The following is a 17,383-nucleotide window of genomic DNA, read 5'->3' as shown; positions in this document are numbered from 1 at the left end:
TTTGTAATCCCATCTTGAAAGCTTGCACAGCTGTTGCAACATCAAGATGTGGGATATCCAAGGATTCTCGACTAAATTTGTTCACATAATCCCTCAAGGATTCCTGAGGCGCTTGAGTTATCCTGTAAAGATCACTGGTTAGTTTCTCAAAACTCCGACTACAAGAAAATTGACTGTTAAATAAATTAACCAAATGAGCAAACGAAGTAATTGAGTGAGGAGGAACGTTTAACAGCCATTTTAAGGCTGATCCTGTTAGAGTAGAACCAAATCCCTTGCACAAGCACGCTTCCTTGAGCTCCGGAGGGATAGGGTTAATCTCCATTCTCTCCCTACACTGAGCAATATGCTCCTCAGGATCCGTAGTTCCGTCGTAAAGCTTCATGTTGGGGGTTTGAAATCTCTTTGGGATCTCAGCATCACAGATAGGATGTGCAAAACGAGATATCTTATGGCTGTCTTGGGACACTTCCGGGATCGGCTGGACCACCCCAGGTACACCGGATATCATGTCCTTCAACTTTTGAGGTTCCCTAGTAAGTGCTGATGTCACACCTGTATCCTGCAAAGATCCACTATTGTTAGTAGCATGAGTATTATTATTATTTGACACGTTACCCGTTGGAGGATTTTGCCCATATCCTGAAGCATATCCTGAGCTCCTCATGGTTGACATCCTGACCGAGGAGGGTATTTCAGGAGTATGATTCTGAGGAAGACTGGGCACAATACTCCCCCTGTTATCCTCAGTATACACAGTTGAACTAAAGTTCAACGCTCTGGGGTGTAATGGAGTGACATTATCCTCAGCAGATCTGCTCGAGCCAGACTTCAGGAGTTGTATTTCCCTTAAAACCATTTGGTTTGTTTCCTGTTACTGCCTCATTTGTTCCTGCACACTTCCAAATAAAGTAAGAATTTCATCATTAGAAGCTAGAACGGGAGCAGATTCCTGAACATTGCGGGTAGGGATAATATCCTGAGGTCGTGAAGAGGCTGGCGTCCTTGGAGGAGGTGGTGGAAGCACCGAACCAGTAGTAGCAGAAGTCATAGCAGACACAGTAGAGGAACTCATGTTTGATCTTGAGGCCATTATGGACAATGTGGCAAAAAGTTTTGAAAATAAAAAACTGATTAGCGATTTGACAAAAATTTTTAGTAAAGAGAGCACCACTTGCCCCACGGTGGGCGCCAAATTATTTTGGTCAAAAATTACCGAAGCAATTAAGTGATCAAATTAGTTAAGTGAGGTAGTGTGCTAAGAGAATGTGTTCAAAAATATGTTAATTGAGTTATTTGCAAAAACAGTTTCAGGATACGGCTCAGGATATAGAGTCGTATCTGTGATCAAACAATGAGCAAAAAAGTAAAGTAAATGACACGAGATGTACGAGGAAAGCCCTTGATCAATCTAGATCGCCGGCATAAAACCTCGGGAGCTGACAATCGCAGCTGCCTTGTTCTTCTATTGCTTCAAATATCAGGATACAGTGCAGGATGTGGTGCGGATCGACTAAGTGTTACAACGAAATTTGAATACAAGTGTGTTGTTTGCAATGAGCTAGAAAGTGAAAGTATGCGAGAGTGTTAGTGGAGATTGTGTGCCTTAAACTGATCCGCCCCCATCTATTTATAGTAAAGATAAAATAACAAACTATCCTAAACTTCCGGGATCCACCGAATATTCCTTCATCGAATGTTGTAGACCTGGTCTGTCGGGCTCAACGTCTCTCCTTCAACAAACTCGTCCGAGTCTTGAGGAGAAGAAGTCCTCTTGACCGTTAGCAAGTCTCAGCCTTTAACCTGCACGTGGTTAATTAATAAACCTCAGGATATCGCCCAAGATGTTAGCAATATCCTCTTCCAGCATCGTAGTCACAAATAAACAAACAAAGGCATGATATTGGTCAGGATATGTATGCTTAGAAAATGAGCCATAACACTAATAGAACTGATCTTCGCACACACGCCGGGGTTGGCTGCGATAATATGACTAATCTTCGCACACAAGCCTAGGAAGGCCGCGAACTATACACTAAACTTCGCACACATGCCGGGTGGCCGCGATACAAATATACCTAGTCTAGAATACTTGGGAACTTTCCCTAATCTTCGCATAGATGCCTAGAGGGCCGCGATACGAACTAATACGACACATGACTTAATGAACGAAGACAAGGCTTACTATACTATTACAATTACTGAACTATTAACTGTGAACTCGCTCAACTAGTTGTTGACTCTCTGCTGCATGCCTTGCAGGACCTTAGGTACATATGGAGCTTGCACAGGGAGGAGTAGGTCGTTGTGGAGCATGGATCGTGGATGCCATGTTAAACTTTATAACACTTGGACTTATTACATAAATTGGGTTTTCATATTATGCTTCCGCTACTAAACTACGTTTGGTTTGAACATCAATTGTATTGAGTTGGATTTTTATGAACTACTTTAATTATTATATGCCATGTTCAATATGATTGGTGGCTTGATCCTGGTCATGTCACGCCTCCAAGCGGTGGTACTCCGCGTGTGGATTTTGGGGGTGTGACATTACGGATTATCTTCAAAGGATTTCGGACGATTTCTGACTGCTGTTCATCATCACGGATTTGAAGTTCGCTTGATTTCGGATCGCATTCATCAGATTTCGGATCGCATTCATCAGATTTCGGATCGCATTCATCAAATTTCGGATAGGATTATCAGATTACGGACTATCATCATCAGATTTCGGATACGATTATCAGATTACGAACTATCATCATCAGATTTCGGTTCAAGATTATCAGATTCCGGATTCAGTTCATCAGATTTCGTATTAAGTTTGCCATTTGGGATTCAAAGCCATTTCGGACCCTGTACGTCTCACCATTTCGGATTAAAGTCATCACCATTTCGGATTCAAAGCCATTTCGGACCATTTCGAATTCATAGTATTCATTTCGGACCTCAGACTTCATTTCGAACCACAGACGTCATTTCGGACCCCAGATTTCAGACCCTATTTCGAATTCAATCTCCAATCATGTTGAACCAAACCGGTGTCATGAACGGTGTTGTTACTGCAGCCGATCTTGCTAACGCCACACTGGCTACAATCCAAACTCAGTCTTCGGCATTTCATCAAGAACTTGACCAAGTTATCGGCACATATACAAAAGTTCCATGTTTCTTGTACGGGGATGACTACTACGAATGGAAATTTCGTTTTGAACAATACTGCAAGGCTAAAGAGCCTCACGTTTGGTGAAGCATCAAAAATGGGCCACGTATGATAATGTATGCCACTGAGGATGATCCTCAAACTCAAATTCCGAAGCCCGAAAACGTTTTCACTGATGATGGCAGAAAGATTGTTGTAGAAGATGAAGCTGCTTATGGTACTCTGTCAATGGCTCTCGGACCAGACATCTCGATTGGATTCAGAAACTGCAAAAGCGCCAAAGAAATCTGGGACACACTGGTACATCTATTTGAAGGAAATGCCGATATGAAAGCCAGTCGTGTTAACATGATAAACCAGCAATTCAGCTCCCTCAATCATATCTACGGAGAAACGGTTGAAAATCAAATTAGAAGATCCGTTAAGCTTGTATCTCAAATGGTGAGTGCTGGAATCGATGTCTCAAACAGTGCAATGAATCGTCAATTGCTTAACTCTCTGCCTAAGGGATGGGATGCTGAAGTTTCAATGATAAAGCGTACCAAAGATCTGAATGAAATGACACTAACTGAGTTGATTGCCACTATCAAGTCTTGCGAGATCGATAATCAGCAAAGAGAAATCAATCACAAGAACTCTCTGATGGCTGCAGGAGTAACTAGTCCAAACAACGCCGCACTGATGACTCAGGCTCATCCAAATCTGGTTTTCAGTCCTGTTCATGGAATGGTGAATCACAACCCAAACATTGTTTTCAGTCCCATCGCTGCCCCAAAGCCGAATTATGTGTATGGAATGGCTGCTCCTTCCCCTCAGGCACCTGCTGTCAATACCACAAACTTCGCTGCTCCACAATCTCAATCCCAGCCTCAGCCACAACATGCAAATGCTGCTTTCAGTTCAAACACTCAGTCTGCTCCTCAGAACACCCCATCAGTAAATCACATGGCTTTCTTGACCAAACAGAATGAAGAAAAACTTGCTCTTGCAGCTTCCATGATCAATAGTTTCAACGCCTTCTTGGCAGGAGAACTCATACCTTCAACAAAGATTGCGCCAGAAGTAAATCAAGTTGTGTAAGAGGACTTAGATGAGCTGGATGTAGCTTGGAACATGGCTATGTCAGCCTTTAAAGCTGATAAGTTTGCGAAAAGATATGGGCGTCGTCCTATGCATGCCAGTCCAAATTTTCTTAAGAACAAGCTGAGGTGCTACAGATGCTATGAACCAGGGCATTTTGCTAGGGATTGCAAGAAGGTTATGACAAGGTATGAAGCTACTCAGGCTGCTGCAGCAAGGAACAAAGAGAGGTCTATGGTTCCCGTTACTCCTGCAGAAATTGTTACTTCAAGTGGACAGAGTAACTCTGGAGCTGGAAGAGCTTTGATCGCTCAAGAGCAAAATGGTTTCAAATGGGCTGATGCTGTTGCTCAAGTGGAATCTATGAAGCTGTCTGAATCTGCTGCTGTGGAAAAGGTTCATCAATGCTTGATGGCCATGACCGAGGAACCGAAGTCACTCGCTGAGACGGTAAACTCCCTTTTATGCACTGAACACTGTAGGAAGAAAGTTGCCTTGCTGAGATCTCAAAATTCGGCATTAATTACCGATTATAATACTGTGATGGGAAAGTACATCAGTCTCCGAGAGAATAACAAAATTCTCTATGAGAAGATTGAGGCACTTAAAAAGGACATAACTCAACTTCACAGAGACGTGAACCAACAGCAATGTTGGGTTCATGACTATAAGCATAGACTCACAGTCAAAACTCTTGAATGTGACTCTGTGAAGGGTGAGCTAGAGCTCCTCACTGGAAAGTACAAACAGAACGAGTTAAATATCAAGAAGTTTGATACTTCCAGTGCCACAGTCCAGAATCTGTGCAATGTGCAACTTGCGTATCAAGAAAACAAGGGAAAGGGTCTGGGGTATAAAAAGGTTCCGCCACCATACAATCATAATTATTCCAGACTGCCAGTCACTGAGCAAGAAATGGAAAATTACGATACTATGATGTATGGGAAACCTAGTGATTATGTTGACTATGATCCGTCCAAGTCTAAAAGGAGTCAATATCCTGATTTCAAGAAACCAATGAGTTTTGTGAAAAATGAAACTGTTCAAAACAAACCAGCAGATAATGAGTCCGATCAGAAAAAATAATACCGTGATAAATGCAGAACTGAAACAAAAACGGAACCGATTAACAAACTCCCAGAGGAGATGAAGGAAAGTTCATCGAATTCTGATTCTGTTAAAATTACTAACTTTTCTAGTTTGTGTGCAGAGTCAGTAAGAACTGAAGAAGAGTCTAAGGAGGATGATGAATCACATCAAAGTGCTACTAATAATGTTGTTTCTGATAAAAATGGCATTTATGCTTGGAACACTGTTTTTTCTTGGTTTGCTGAGACTTAGGGTGTTCCCACTAAGACTGATGAATTTGGTGCTATTATTTTAGATTATGCATGTGATAAGAATGACTGTGTTGAAAATGCTGATAATATTGTGAATGTTAAGAATGATGTGGCAGGAGAGTCTGATGTGTCGTCTGAGGAATTCGAAACATCACTTTCAAATAACTCAGAAAACCTTTCTGATAATTCGGAATACCACACCTGTACGTCGGAGTCATTAAACGACACATCAGACGCTCCCTGCAACAATGATGATTTTGAAGTAACTAATTGTGATAATGAGAGATTTACTGTTGAACAGGGATCATCTGATGATCTTGGCAATCAATTAGAGGATTCAGGGATTCCAGATAATGAACTTAAATCTTCGAATGTTTCTGATTGTGACAGTCAATCAGATTCTTGCAGCATTGCTAGAGAAGAAAGTCAAGTTGTCTTCGACACAGACTACTCATCATCTGAATTACCGGAATCGTCTAATGCCGAGAACTCAGAGGTTGATCAGACTAAAGAAGAGACATCCATAGAGTCCAATTCTGCAGAAATCCATGAAAACATGAAACCTATGGAGAAGGAATCCATGGAAATTGATTCCATAGTTGAATCTGATGATGAAACTATAGAAGAAATTATTATGGAAACTTTATCTGTAGATACTCCTGAAAACATGGTCTCTGAGGAAAAGGGATCTGTGAAAGTCACTTCCACAGACAGTTCAACTGATGATCCCAAAGGTGACCTTAACAAGACAGAATCAACTGAATCTGTTCCCTCCAAAAGGAAGCGGTCACGTAGAAACAGAAGGCCAAAGAGAAAGAATGCTAAAAGGGAAAACTCAAATCTCAAGCAAACTGAGCCCAAGCTCAAGGGTATAGTTGAGGATACTAACTCTTGTGCTGACAGCTGCAAAGCGGGTTCTTCCAAGAAAAAGCACGCTCCAAAGCACTCAGTGACAAATAAACTGAAAAGACGTGATCAGTTCTCGAGAATAACACAAGCCGAACTAGATGTCTTTTTCTCAAAAAGACAGACATGTTTTAACTGTGGGATTCCGGGACACATCGTAAGAAACTGTGTTCATCGTCCCTACTACTCTAGGAACACGTACAATCAGAAGGCCATTCTCTCTAGTTTTATCAAACATCAATGTCCCATGGCAAGGCCTTCTGACAGAGACTGGAATCTTGCTAAACAAGAAAAGCAAAAGTTTTTAAAAACAGACAGATTTCAAGACAAGACGAAATCATTTTCATTAAACAGAAATGCATCGGAAGCTAAAAATTGGAGACCAAAAAGTCTCGATAGATCCCAGTCTCCGTGTTCACAACCGTCAACTTCTACCGCGCCACCAAATATCACAAACAACGATAAAAACTATATGATCTTTCGCGAAGTCACCTACACAGATAGCGATGGTAAACTCAGGACCTCTATGGCCTGGGTTCCAGTCTCTAACTGATTCCCTTTTATGTACAGGAACGACTATGGAGGGCTATCTTTAGACTTTGGTTTATCGATAGTGGTTGTTCTAGACACATGACGGGAGACATATCCCAGTTAAATGACATCAAAATATTCAACGGTGGATGTGTCAATTTCGCAGGAGGAGAATCAGGAAGAATCACCATGAAAGGCACTGTCAAGAATGGCGTCCTCACTTTTTCAGATGTTAACAATGTCCTTGAGCTTAAGCATAGTCTGCTAAGTGTATCGCAGATGTGTGACAAAGGAATGGAAGTTATGTTCACTAAGAGCGGGTGTATCATCCTGAAACCAGGAATTCTTATACCTGAAGACTGGTTTTTGATAGAAGCTGAACGAAGAGGAAATGCCTATGTTATCGATATGAACAAAGCCCCTACTGATCAAGTTACTTGTTTGTTTTCAAAAATTGCTGAACATGATGCTATGCTGTGGCACCGTCGGTTAGGTCACCTAAACATGAAAAATTTGAATCAATTAGCAAAAGGAGGTCTCGTTAGGAACTTGCCAATCAAGGATTTCATGCAAATAGAGAAATGTGAAGCATGTGCTCGAGGGAAGCAGCATCGCAGACCTCACAAATCCAAACCTGTTCACACCACTTCGAAAGTGTTGGAACTTCTGCATATGGACTTATTTGGTCCAATCAATGTTCTCAGCATCGGAGGAAAGGCTTACTGTCTGGTCATCACAGATGATTTTTCACGTTTTACCTGGGTATTCTTCTTGGAGCAGAAAAATGAGACAACTGGTTTAATAAAGAAATTTGTAATACTCATGGAGAATCAATCAAATGAACGTGTGAAGATTATTCGTTGTGACAATGGAACAGAATTCAAGAATGCTGAGCTGAACGAGTTTTGTGCCCTCAAAGGTATCGACCGTCAATTCAGCACAACAAGATCGCCTCAACAAAATGGGGTTGCAGAAAGATGCAACCGTACTCTCATCAAAGCTGCTCGCACAATGCTGATAGATTCAGGACTTCCACATATATTTTGGGCAGAAGCAGTAAACACGGCTTGCTACGTTCAGAATCATGCTTTGATTAACAAGCTTCACATGAAAACTCCATATGAAATAGTTGAAGGTCAAAAACCCTCGGTGCAACACTTTCGCACGTTCGGGTGCCCATGCGTTCTTCTTCACATGGACTCCAAAGGAAAGTTTGAAGCTCGAGGGGATCCATGCTACTTCATTGGTTATGCTAAGAATACCTCCTATCGTCTGTACAACAAGATCAAAAAGCAACTTGTGGAAGCATATCATGTAGACTGGCTTGAAGAAAATCCAAAAGACGCTCGCATTGGCCCTGACTGGCTATATGACTATTCCTCCCTATTTAAATCGTTTCCTATTTTTCTAACGAAGTTGTTGTTGCAGAGAATTTAACAGAAGAAATGCCCACTCCTATTGAAGATGAAGATGAGAATGTGCCATTGCATAATCTAATCAGAAATCTTACTGTGAATCCATCGGGATTTGACAAGGAAAATGCAAGTAGTTCATCATCCACTCAGGTTTCACGTCCTGAACCCTCAATGGGGAACTCAAACAGCGAAATCAACAACATGGAAGGCTCTGCCGATCCGTCAAATATTCAGGAAGCTCCTCTATTACAAGACTCATTTCCATCTGACTGCACTGTAGAAACACATGTAATCAGCACCACGGCACCAAGTGAGGGGGAGCCATCTGGAATAGCTTCCAGAAGCTTTTCAAATTTGCAAACCAATCTGCAAGCTCCTGCAATAGCAATTCCGCAACGTGTTCAGAGAAGTCACCCAATCACTAATATTATCGGCCCAGTATCTGCTGGTGTTCAAACCCGCAGCAAATCTGGAGACATCAACACATGCTTGTATTCGTGTTTCATCTCTCAGATTGAACCTAAAAATATTAATGTTGCCTTGCAGGAACCTAGATGGGTCGATGCAATGCATGAAGAACTCAATCAGTTCGAAAGGCTTGGAGTGTGGAAACTAGAGAAGCTGCCCAAAGGAAAAAGGGCCCTTGGCACACGATGGGTATTTCGTAACAAGCAAGATGATTTGGGTGTGATTGTGAGAAACAAGGCCAGATTAGTTGTCCAAGGATTCAGTCAAGTTGAAGGCCTGGATTATGATGAAGTGTATGCCCCAATCGCTCGTCTAGAAGCCATCCGTATCTTCTTGGCATACGCATCTTTTATGGGATTTACCGTCTATAAAATGGATGTCAAAACGGCATTTCTTTATGGAGAGGACAAGGAAGAAATCTATGTCGCTCAACCGCCGGGTTTCGTTGATAAAGAAAAGGAAGGGTATGCTTACAAGTTAGACAAGGCTTTGTATGGTTTGCATCAAGCACCTCGTGCATGGTATGCAACTCTAACAGAACATTTGCTCGCTCATGGATACACCCGAGGAACGATCGATCAGACATTGTTCATCAAGCGTGTTGACAAGGATATCATCCTTGTGCAAATATACGTTGACGACATCATCTTCGGCTCGACCAATGATGATCTTTGCAAGGAATTTGAAGAAGTCATGAAGAAAAAATTTGAAATGAGTTCCTTAGGAGAAATGACGATGTTTCTGGGTCTGCAAGTCCGTCAAAACAATCAAGGAATACTAATTCATCAAAGTAAATATGTAACTGACGTCCTTGCTAAGTTCAGCATGACAGACACAAAGCCGAGTGACTCCCCAATTGCAGAAAGGCCATTGCTAACTGAGGATCCAGAAGGAAGCCCTGTCAACCAGACACTGTATCGCTCAATGATTGTGTCACTAATGTATCTGACTGCCAGTCGACCAGACATTCTGTACGCCGTGTGTCAGTGTGCTCGTTATCAGGCTAACCCCAAACTCATTCACTTGACTGCTGTTAAAAGAATTTTTAGATATTTGAAGGGAGCTCCTAAACTTGGATTCTGGTATCCCAGAGATTCGAACTTTGATTTGTTTGCCTTTTCAGATAGCAATTTTGGAGGAACTGACAGGGATAGGAAGTCCACATCAGCTGGATGTCAGTTCTTGGGAGAAAGGCTCATATCTTGGCAATGCAAGAAGCAGCAGACAGTATCTCTTTCCACAGTGGAAGCCGAATACGTTGCAGCATCTGCATGCTGCTCCCAAGTTCTTTGGATGCAACATCAATTGGAAGATTACGGTTTGACTTATCTTGATACAACTATTTATTGTGATAATGATGCTGCCATCCAGATCACTAAAAACCCTGTTTTCACTCCAAAACCAGCACATTGACATTAAAATTCATTTCATAAGAGATTGTTTTGACAGGGGTCTTATTAAACTTGAGCAGATCCATACTGATGCTAACACAGCAGATCTGTTTACTAAACCTGTCAGCATCTCTAGGTTCAATGTGCTTGTTGATCTCTTGAAAATGATTCGCTTCACCGACTTAGCAAAAAAAAAAAAAAAACCTTGTAAATTTTAATAAAGGGTTTTATGTGTGTTTCCGTCTGGTAACTTTGGGCATAAAGTACTCTACTTTTGCACAAATTTAGGGGGAGACAAGTTGCTGGGAAATGAAATAAATTTTCGTGTTAAAGAACTTGATTAACACACATAAGGTTTCATTGTTAAACAGGTTCGGCTCCACTGCGATGTATTGATAGGTCTGCCGCTCGAAAAGCAAAAAGAAGCAAAAGTGATACAAACATAATGGACTGGACATCTCGTGGGTAACAGACCAACGGTGTATGATTTCATGGTCTTAAATCCTGCGTTGATAGATAGCCAACATCTAAAGTTTCGGGTCTTTATGCTGATGTTTCATCCGGGATATCAGGGCTGTCCCTCTGCTGTACGAAAGTACTGACCTGGACACAGTCAGGATATCCTACTAAAAGAGCCCTCGTCAGATCTTCCTTGGTCTCTCTGCTGTACGGAAGTACTGACCTGTTCACCAGGAAGTCTGACATTAAAAAAAAAGAGGGGGCCATCGTCAGATCTTCCTTGGTCTCTCTGCTGTACGGAAGTACTGACCTGTTCACCAGGAAGTCTGGCGTTCAATAATAAGTTAAAATAAAGGGACGAGATCAGTATACTCACCTGCTACTATGAGCCGTTGTGCTTACCTTGATCGCGGGGGTATGCCTTGGAATGGGACACACAGATGTCTCAGTATAAATCTACCTAAAAGAGTATCACAAAGCCAAAGGTTGAAGTTTGAGCGGTGGATTTAAGAGGACAAACATATCAACAATTGCATGGACCAGCCTAAGTAAACGAAGAGCTGAAAAGTGTTCCTTAATCAGTTCAAGAACGATTTGATCCCGTGACAGTCTTCCCAACATCATCCCTACGTTGGTAACTTGTGCATTTACTATAGCTTAGTGGGCTGTTGTGTTGATTTTAAAAAGGGGGGTTATTTTGCTATCTTTGAAAAGGTAAATAATAATAATAATAATAATAATATTAAAATAATTGAGTCTGGATGGCCCACCGTTCGAAATGGGCCCTTCATTGCGAACAATCCGAAATGGCCGGGCCCAACACCATTTCAGAGTATTTAATGTCAAAAAGGACAAGAATCCGCATTCACATTGCGGACTATTACGGACACATCAGTTTTCTCTCTCAAGGATCTTCTTTTCGAACTCATTGCGGATTGATTACGAACCCATTACGAACCATAGGTACTTCATTCCGGATCATCATTGGGCATTACGGATGATTCCGGATCATTCCGGACAAGGCATCAATCATCATGGATGATTCCGAATGATTCCGGATGATTCCGGACTGAGAAGGATCATTACGGATGACGACTTCGGACGGAATTTCATTCCGGGTGAAGAAGCTCATTCGAAATGAACCCAATTTGTGACCCTTGACTGTTTTGACCTGTTGCCTGAACCTATTGGACTGTTTTTTGGACTGCTCACTTGAAAAGGGGTTGCTTATGTTTGAATTTTCAACGAATTGACTCTGTCAATTCGTCGTTAACTCAAAATATAAGTAACACCTTCTATGTCATCTAACGGCTACTTGTGAAGTGCAGAAAATGGCAGGCGCAATGTTGAAAGAAGGAAATCAACGGCAATTGGAGGTGAACGAATTCCACAATCAAGCAGGTTATCTATCAAATCCTCCAGCAGATCAAGCAGAATTTTTTGGATCGCTGATCAGGGGTCTGAACAACTGTCCTCTTACATACGCTATAAGAGCAAACCCGGCGATCTGCAGCAACTGCATCAACACTTTCTGGAATCATGCAAAGATCGACAGGCAAGGTGCAGGTCACATTGAAGCTAATGTTCAGAAGACAAAGATTATCATATCTGAAGCCATAATTCGAGAAGTATTAAGACTAGGAGATCAGCCGGATCATCCTACATTGTACGATCAAGCCTGAGTTCAAACAGCTTTAAGAAGAATGAGCTATGAAGGGGGATATCCCACTGTGCTGAAGAAGCTATTCCCACCTTACTGGAGACTGTTGATTCACTTTTTCCTCCAGTGTATTGCTGAAAACAAGGGTGGATGGGATCAATTGAACAAAATGCAGACTTCAGCCGTTGTTGCACTTGTGAATGGATGGGACTACAACTTCTCAGCATTCATCTTTGATAACATGAAGAAGATGCTGGAAGATCCAAAGAAGAAGATATTTATGTTGTACCCAAGGTTCATACAGATGATTCTTGATGAGAGATACCCATCATTGATCAAGGGGCCAAACTACATCAACTTGAAGCCGATGGGGCCGGGATGCTTCAAGAATGCCTGCAGAAACAAACGAGCCTAACATCACAACTTTGAGGGACTATATGCTCTTGAGAAACATGGTAGGTTCGCTGATAATGTTCAAGGAGCTCCTGTTGCACCAGCTCCTCCTGTCATTCCTGTTGCTCCAGCTCCGCCTCCAGTAAATGCACAAATAGCAGAAGAGCATGATGTGCAATTGTTACAACAAGCACAACAGGCCGGTGATGATGAAGAAGAGGTTCTGATGGTTGATACTGAATCTGACACAGACTCTAGTGAAGAGACAGACTTCGAAAGCGAAGTAGAAATAGTGACATCTGATAAAGAAGAGGATACTGTTCGTAAACATGTGCCAATGACCGTTGATAATCTTGCAACCCTGATTCGGAGTTTATAGGGTGGTAATGGAGACCCTCCATCCATTTCCGCTCCTGTTATTCAAGAAACAGCTGATGTGACTAAAGAATCAGCTCAAAAAAGGCAAAAGACCGACAATGCACCTGAAAACACTCTTTCTGGGTCCGCAACTACTTCTGAGCCCACTCCTATAGTTGACCCTCAACCTCATCCACAATCTACTGATGCATCAAAAGAAACAAACCTGGAGGACACAGACTTGTACGATTTCAACTTCGACTTCGAATCCAACCCCTCTCAGCCAGACAGTTCAAGTGGTGGTGTTCAGTTTGAAGCAGGAAGCTCAAGCGGGGCACATTTAACTGAGCATGATGAAGCTGCATTCCGGTATGCAAGTGAGAAGAGACAAGTCTGTGAAAGCGACAGTGATGAAGAAGAGTATGTCAAAAGATTAAAAAGGTGTATTGTGATATTGGAGCAATACGGAGAACTGAAAAGTGCTCAGATTGTTTCTCTACAACAAGACGATGCATTAAAAGAAGCCCAAATCTCATCTCTGCAAACTCAAATCTCAAACAGAGATCTCACTATTGATCAACTGCAAGGAGATTTAGGGATGTTGATGTCAGTTGTCTATGATTTGAAGGCGAAACTTGAAAAGAAATTTGGAAATGAATTTACTAATAAAGAGGACGAGCAGTTTTATGTTGGAAGACCTGAACAGTCACGAGAGCAAAGAGCAGCAGCTCATGCAGCTGATGAAGCTGAACGTGCAGCAGCCCTGGAAGCTTATCTGGCTGCAAAACCAAAGAAACTAAGCCGCAAGTCCAAGGAAAGGCATGAGCAGAGAAAGTTTGAGAAAGAACAGGAGAAGTTAAAAAGGAAGCAGTTGCTGATAATGAAGAATCAAGACATGAATCCTCTCGATGAAAACTTTCAGCTAAAGGATCCCACAAAAATACCCGACAGGTTAGTGATGGAATTGGGATCTACTTATTATGATGAAGTGGGAAACAAGTCAGAGGTGGCATGTTGGAGATATGAGCTAGACAAAGAGATGTGGTTGATTACACGAAAGAGTGGGCACAGGGAGTATTATGCCCAGGAAAGCCAGTTTGAATCCTGGACTCCAATTGATTTGAAATCCTTGCTACGAGCTCCTTATTATGATCCAGATCCGTATAAGAGAGGCAGAGGTTGGGCATTCCACTCTCGTCTTGAAAAGGAAGTAAAAACGAATTTCCCAACCATGAAAACTGCCCAACCTATAGTAAAAAGAAATCCTAGCGTTCGTGACTCCTTCACCAAAAAAACACTGAAATCAATTATCTGGCCACCCACTAATAAAGAGAAGGTTATTCCACTTGCAAGAAAATTCGAAAAGGGGATTCTGAAGACGTTCAAATTCTGGGCCTATGATCCAAGAATGGCTGAAGTTGTGATTGTCACTGAAGAGCAATCCATCAGGATCCCAAACTCATATGATTTGATGAGTTTTCATGAGGAAGACAAGCTGATTCTTACAAACCATCAAATTCGAACCAGCGAGAAGTATGAAGAATGTGCTAAGTCATGGACAAGTGCTGCTGCTAACATCCTGAAGAACTATCTCTTTGCTGATCCTCCTCCAGGTCCTCATGATCCAAGAGTCTGATGCGTCTTCTTATCCAATAAACCTAGGGGGAGATTGTTAGGCCCCTTTAAGGTTTATGGATAAGATTGTTAGTGGATTAGTTGGTATGATGGGTTAATTAGGGTTTTGGGCCTAATAGTGTAGTTATGGGCCTAGGGTTTAGGGAGCACACTCCCTAATCTCTTTCTATAAATAGTAAATGATGTAATAGGCGCATGGTTGGTGGTTTTGGGAATATCTTGTATTAGACAATCATTGTATGCAAGATTAGTGAAGCTTTTTGAATATCAATCATCCTACCTTTCTTCTTTATTTCTTTTACAACTTGTTTGTGTGATTCCGCCACCTTACGAGTTGTGCGATATCATTGTGATCTCGGTTTCGGGACTTACAAAAACTTTTATACTCTAACCAATACCTTCTATGCTTCCTCCTCTGGATTGAACAAATGATTGGTGCCAAAGAATTGCCATGTCTTCCATATGGACAATTACCTTCCGATCTTAAGATGATCTGGAGTTTCATTTATAGCAAAGAAATGTTATACTCTGCATAACCATCCTTCAAGATTCTCACTATTGAACTTAGGAAAGTCCATCTTAGTCAATCTGTTGTTAGAATTGCTGTAAGAAGGACCTGTTCCCATTGATTGAATACTCTGCAGAACCTTCGTCATTTGTGCTTCCATTTGGTTCTTAATGGCCGCCAAATTTTCAGCGAATCTGTTCATTGAACTTTCATGATCTTACATTCTCTATTCCAAAGTCTGATTATGAGTCGCCATTATTAGGGTTTTAAGGATGGAATTGACCGAATCGATGATCAATTCGTGAGATTGAAATGAAATCGTACAGAATTTGACCGAACAATGATCAACTTCAAGTGAATTGAATCAAAATCGAACAAAATTTGACTGAACAATGATCAAATTCAAAAAAATTAAATCGAATTTTAGCTAATTGAATCGATGTTTTATCGAGAGCTAGCCGAGGATCGACTGCTCTGATACCAATTGTTAGCTTCGAAAATGAGAATTAGAACACAGAAGAGAAGTTTACACAATCAAAGCTGTTTATTCCAACTAATCAACAACTACATATACTCGATTACAACTAACATAACTGCTCACTCAACGACTTCTAACTAACTAACTAACCAAACTTGACTACAATTTGACACAAACGACCCCTGAAATTTCCTAATTGACACTTATACCCTTTCTATTTATAAACGATAGTAACAGATCTCCTCTAGTGTTTAGGAACAATTCTTAAAGTACGGTGCCATCAAGTTACATTTCACCTTTCATCAACTTTGGGTGCAGGGTTTAGATAATAAGTGTATTCAACCAGGTTTTTACCATTAGATGGATATATCTTGTTTTTAAACCTTACTTTGTTTTAATCATAAACATTTTATGTATTGGATTTGAGTTTTTAGTTAGAAGATAATTAGTAGAAGTTAGATTTTTCTTAATTTAACTTGTTGCGTTTTGATTAGAAGATAATTAGTTTGATAGTGTCATAGCGTATGTTCTTATTTGGGTGTCAAATCATTAGGTTAATATGGGCGAATTTCATGTCTGCTATTAGCCTTCAAAAACTTAAAGTGAATATGGTTATGATTATGTTCATGTAATCTTCTAAACCTGAATCTTAAGGGGTGATATATTTTATAAGTATTTTTAAATAAATTGAAGTTTATTGTGCTAAGTTGCAATTGTTTAATAAACTCAAATCCAAATCAATTTTATGTTTGATATTTAGTTTTATTAATCAACTAAAATAAAACACCATCCACAAACTCCTCGTGGATTTGACACCCTGCTTACCCTACCTAAGTACACACTTTTAATCTCTATTTGTGATCAGAATGTTTCGACGTCGATAACTTTGTTAGGAGGCTTTTACAGTACATTGGAAATTAACAATTGTTTAATCCATGGGGTGATAGATTCATTGGTGTCTGGTGATAGTGAATTTTCTAGTAGTGGTATATACATGCAGAATGAAAGCTTATGTGAACTGTATTTAATGAAATTAAAAGTGATATATGAAAGAGAAGGCCATAAAAACATAGAAAACAAAAGTACCGCATAATTGCTCAATCCCGCTCAACTTTAATTTGAAATTCTCAAAAATTCAAACACGCGCTTCACATTTAATCTATTTATAGCCACATTAACCCTTTTTGATAATTATCTCTGACCATTCTCCTCGTTCCAACCACATTACCCCTCTTGATATCTCCGCCCATCCTCCTCGTTCCTTCTTTTACTTCTTATAATCTCAGTTACGCCAATCCTATAGATCGCTACCAACATAAGAAGTCGATCTTGGGCTTCACCTAGAAACCATTGTTTGTTTCATATTGTTTCACTTAACCTCATAATCGGAACTCTCTTCAGATCTGCCGATCTCTTACATATTCCGTGAGTTTTCGATTTGCTCTATTTGATAATTTACTTTATATATTTTTGTTCAACTATTAATGTCATTTATATTCGTTAACTGAAATTATGTTTAACTGTAGATTTAAGAATTTTTTGATTTTGATTTCACAAAATTTTATTTTCCTATTTGGTTTATAAAATTGATGTGGA

At 40.6% G+C, this 17,383-nt stretch overlaps 1 protein-coding gene across 1 annotated transcript; it reads left to right on the top strand.

Annotated features, from left to right (window-relative positions):
- Nucleotides 1-5,392: 5,392 nt before the first annotated feature.
- LOC110875900 (acidic repeat-containing protein-like) lies at nt 5,393-7,045 on the top strand. Its single transcript, XM_022124096.1, has 2 exons — nt 5,393-5,540; nt 5,631-7,045. The coding sequence occupies exons 1-2, from the start codon at nt 5,393-5,395 to the stop codon at nt 7,043-7,045; spliced, it is 1,563 nt and encodes a 520-aa protein (XP_021979788.1).
- Nucleotides 7,046-17,383: the final 10,338 nt, after the last annotated feature.

This window comes from Helianthus annuus, chromosome 9, assembly GCF_002127325.2.
Source record: "Helianthus annuus cultivar XRQ/B chromosome 9, HanXRQr2.0-SUNRISE, whole genome shotgun sequence".
In the NCBI taxonomy this organism is placed as follows: domain Eukaryota; kingdom Viridiplantae; phylum Streptophyta; class Magnoliopsida; order Asterales; family Asteraceae; genus Helianthus; species Helianthus annuus.
Note: the sequence above shows the minus strand (reverse complement) of the source record. Positions and strands in the feature narration are given on the sequence as shown.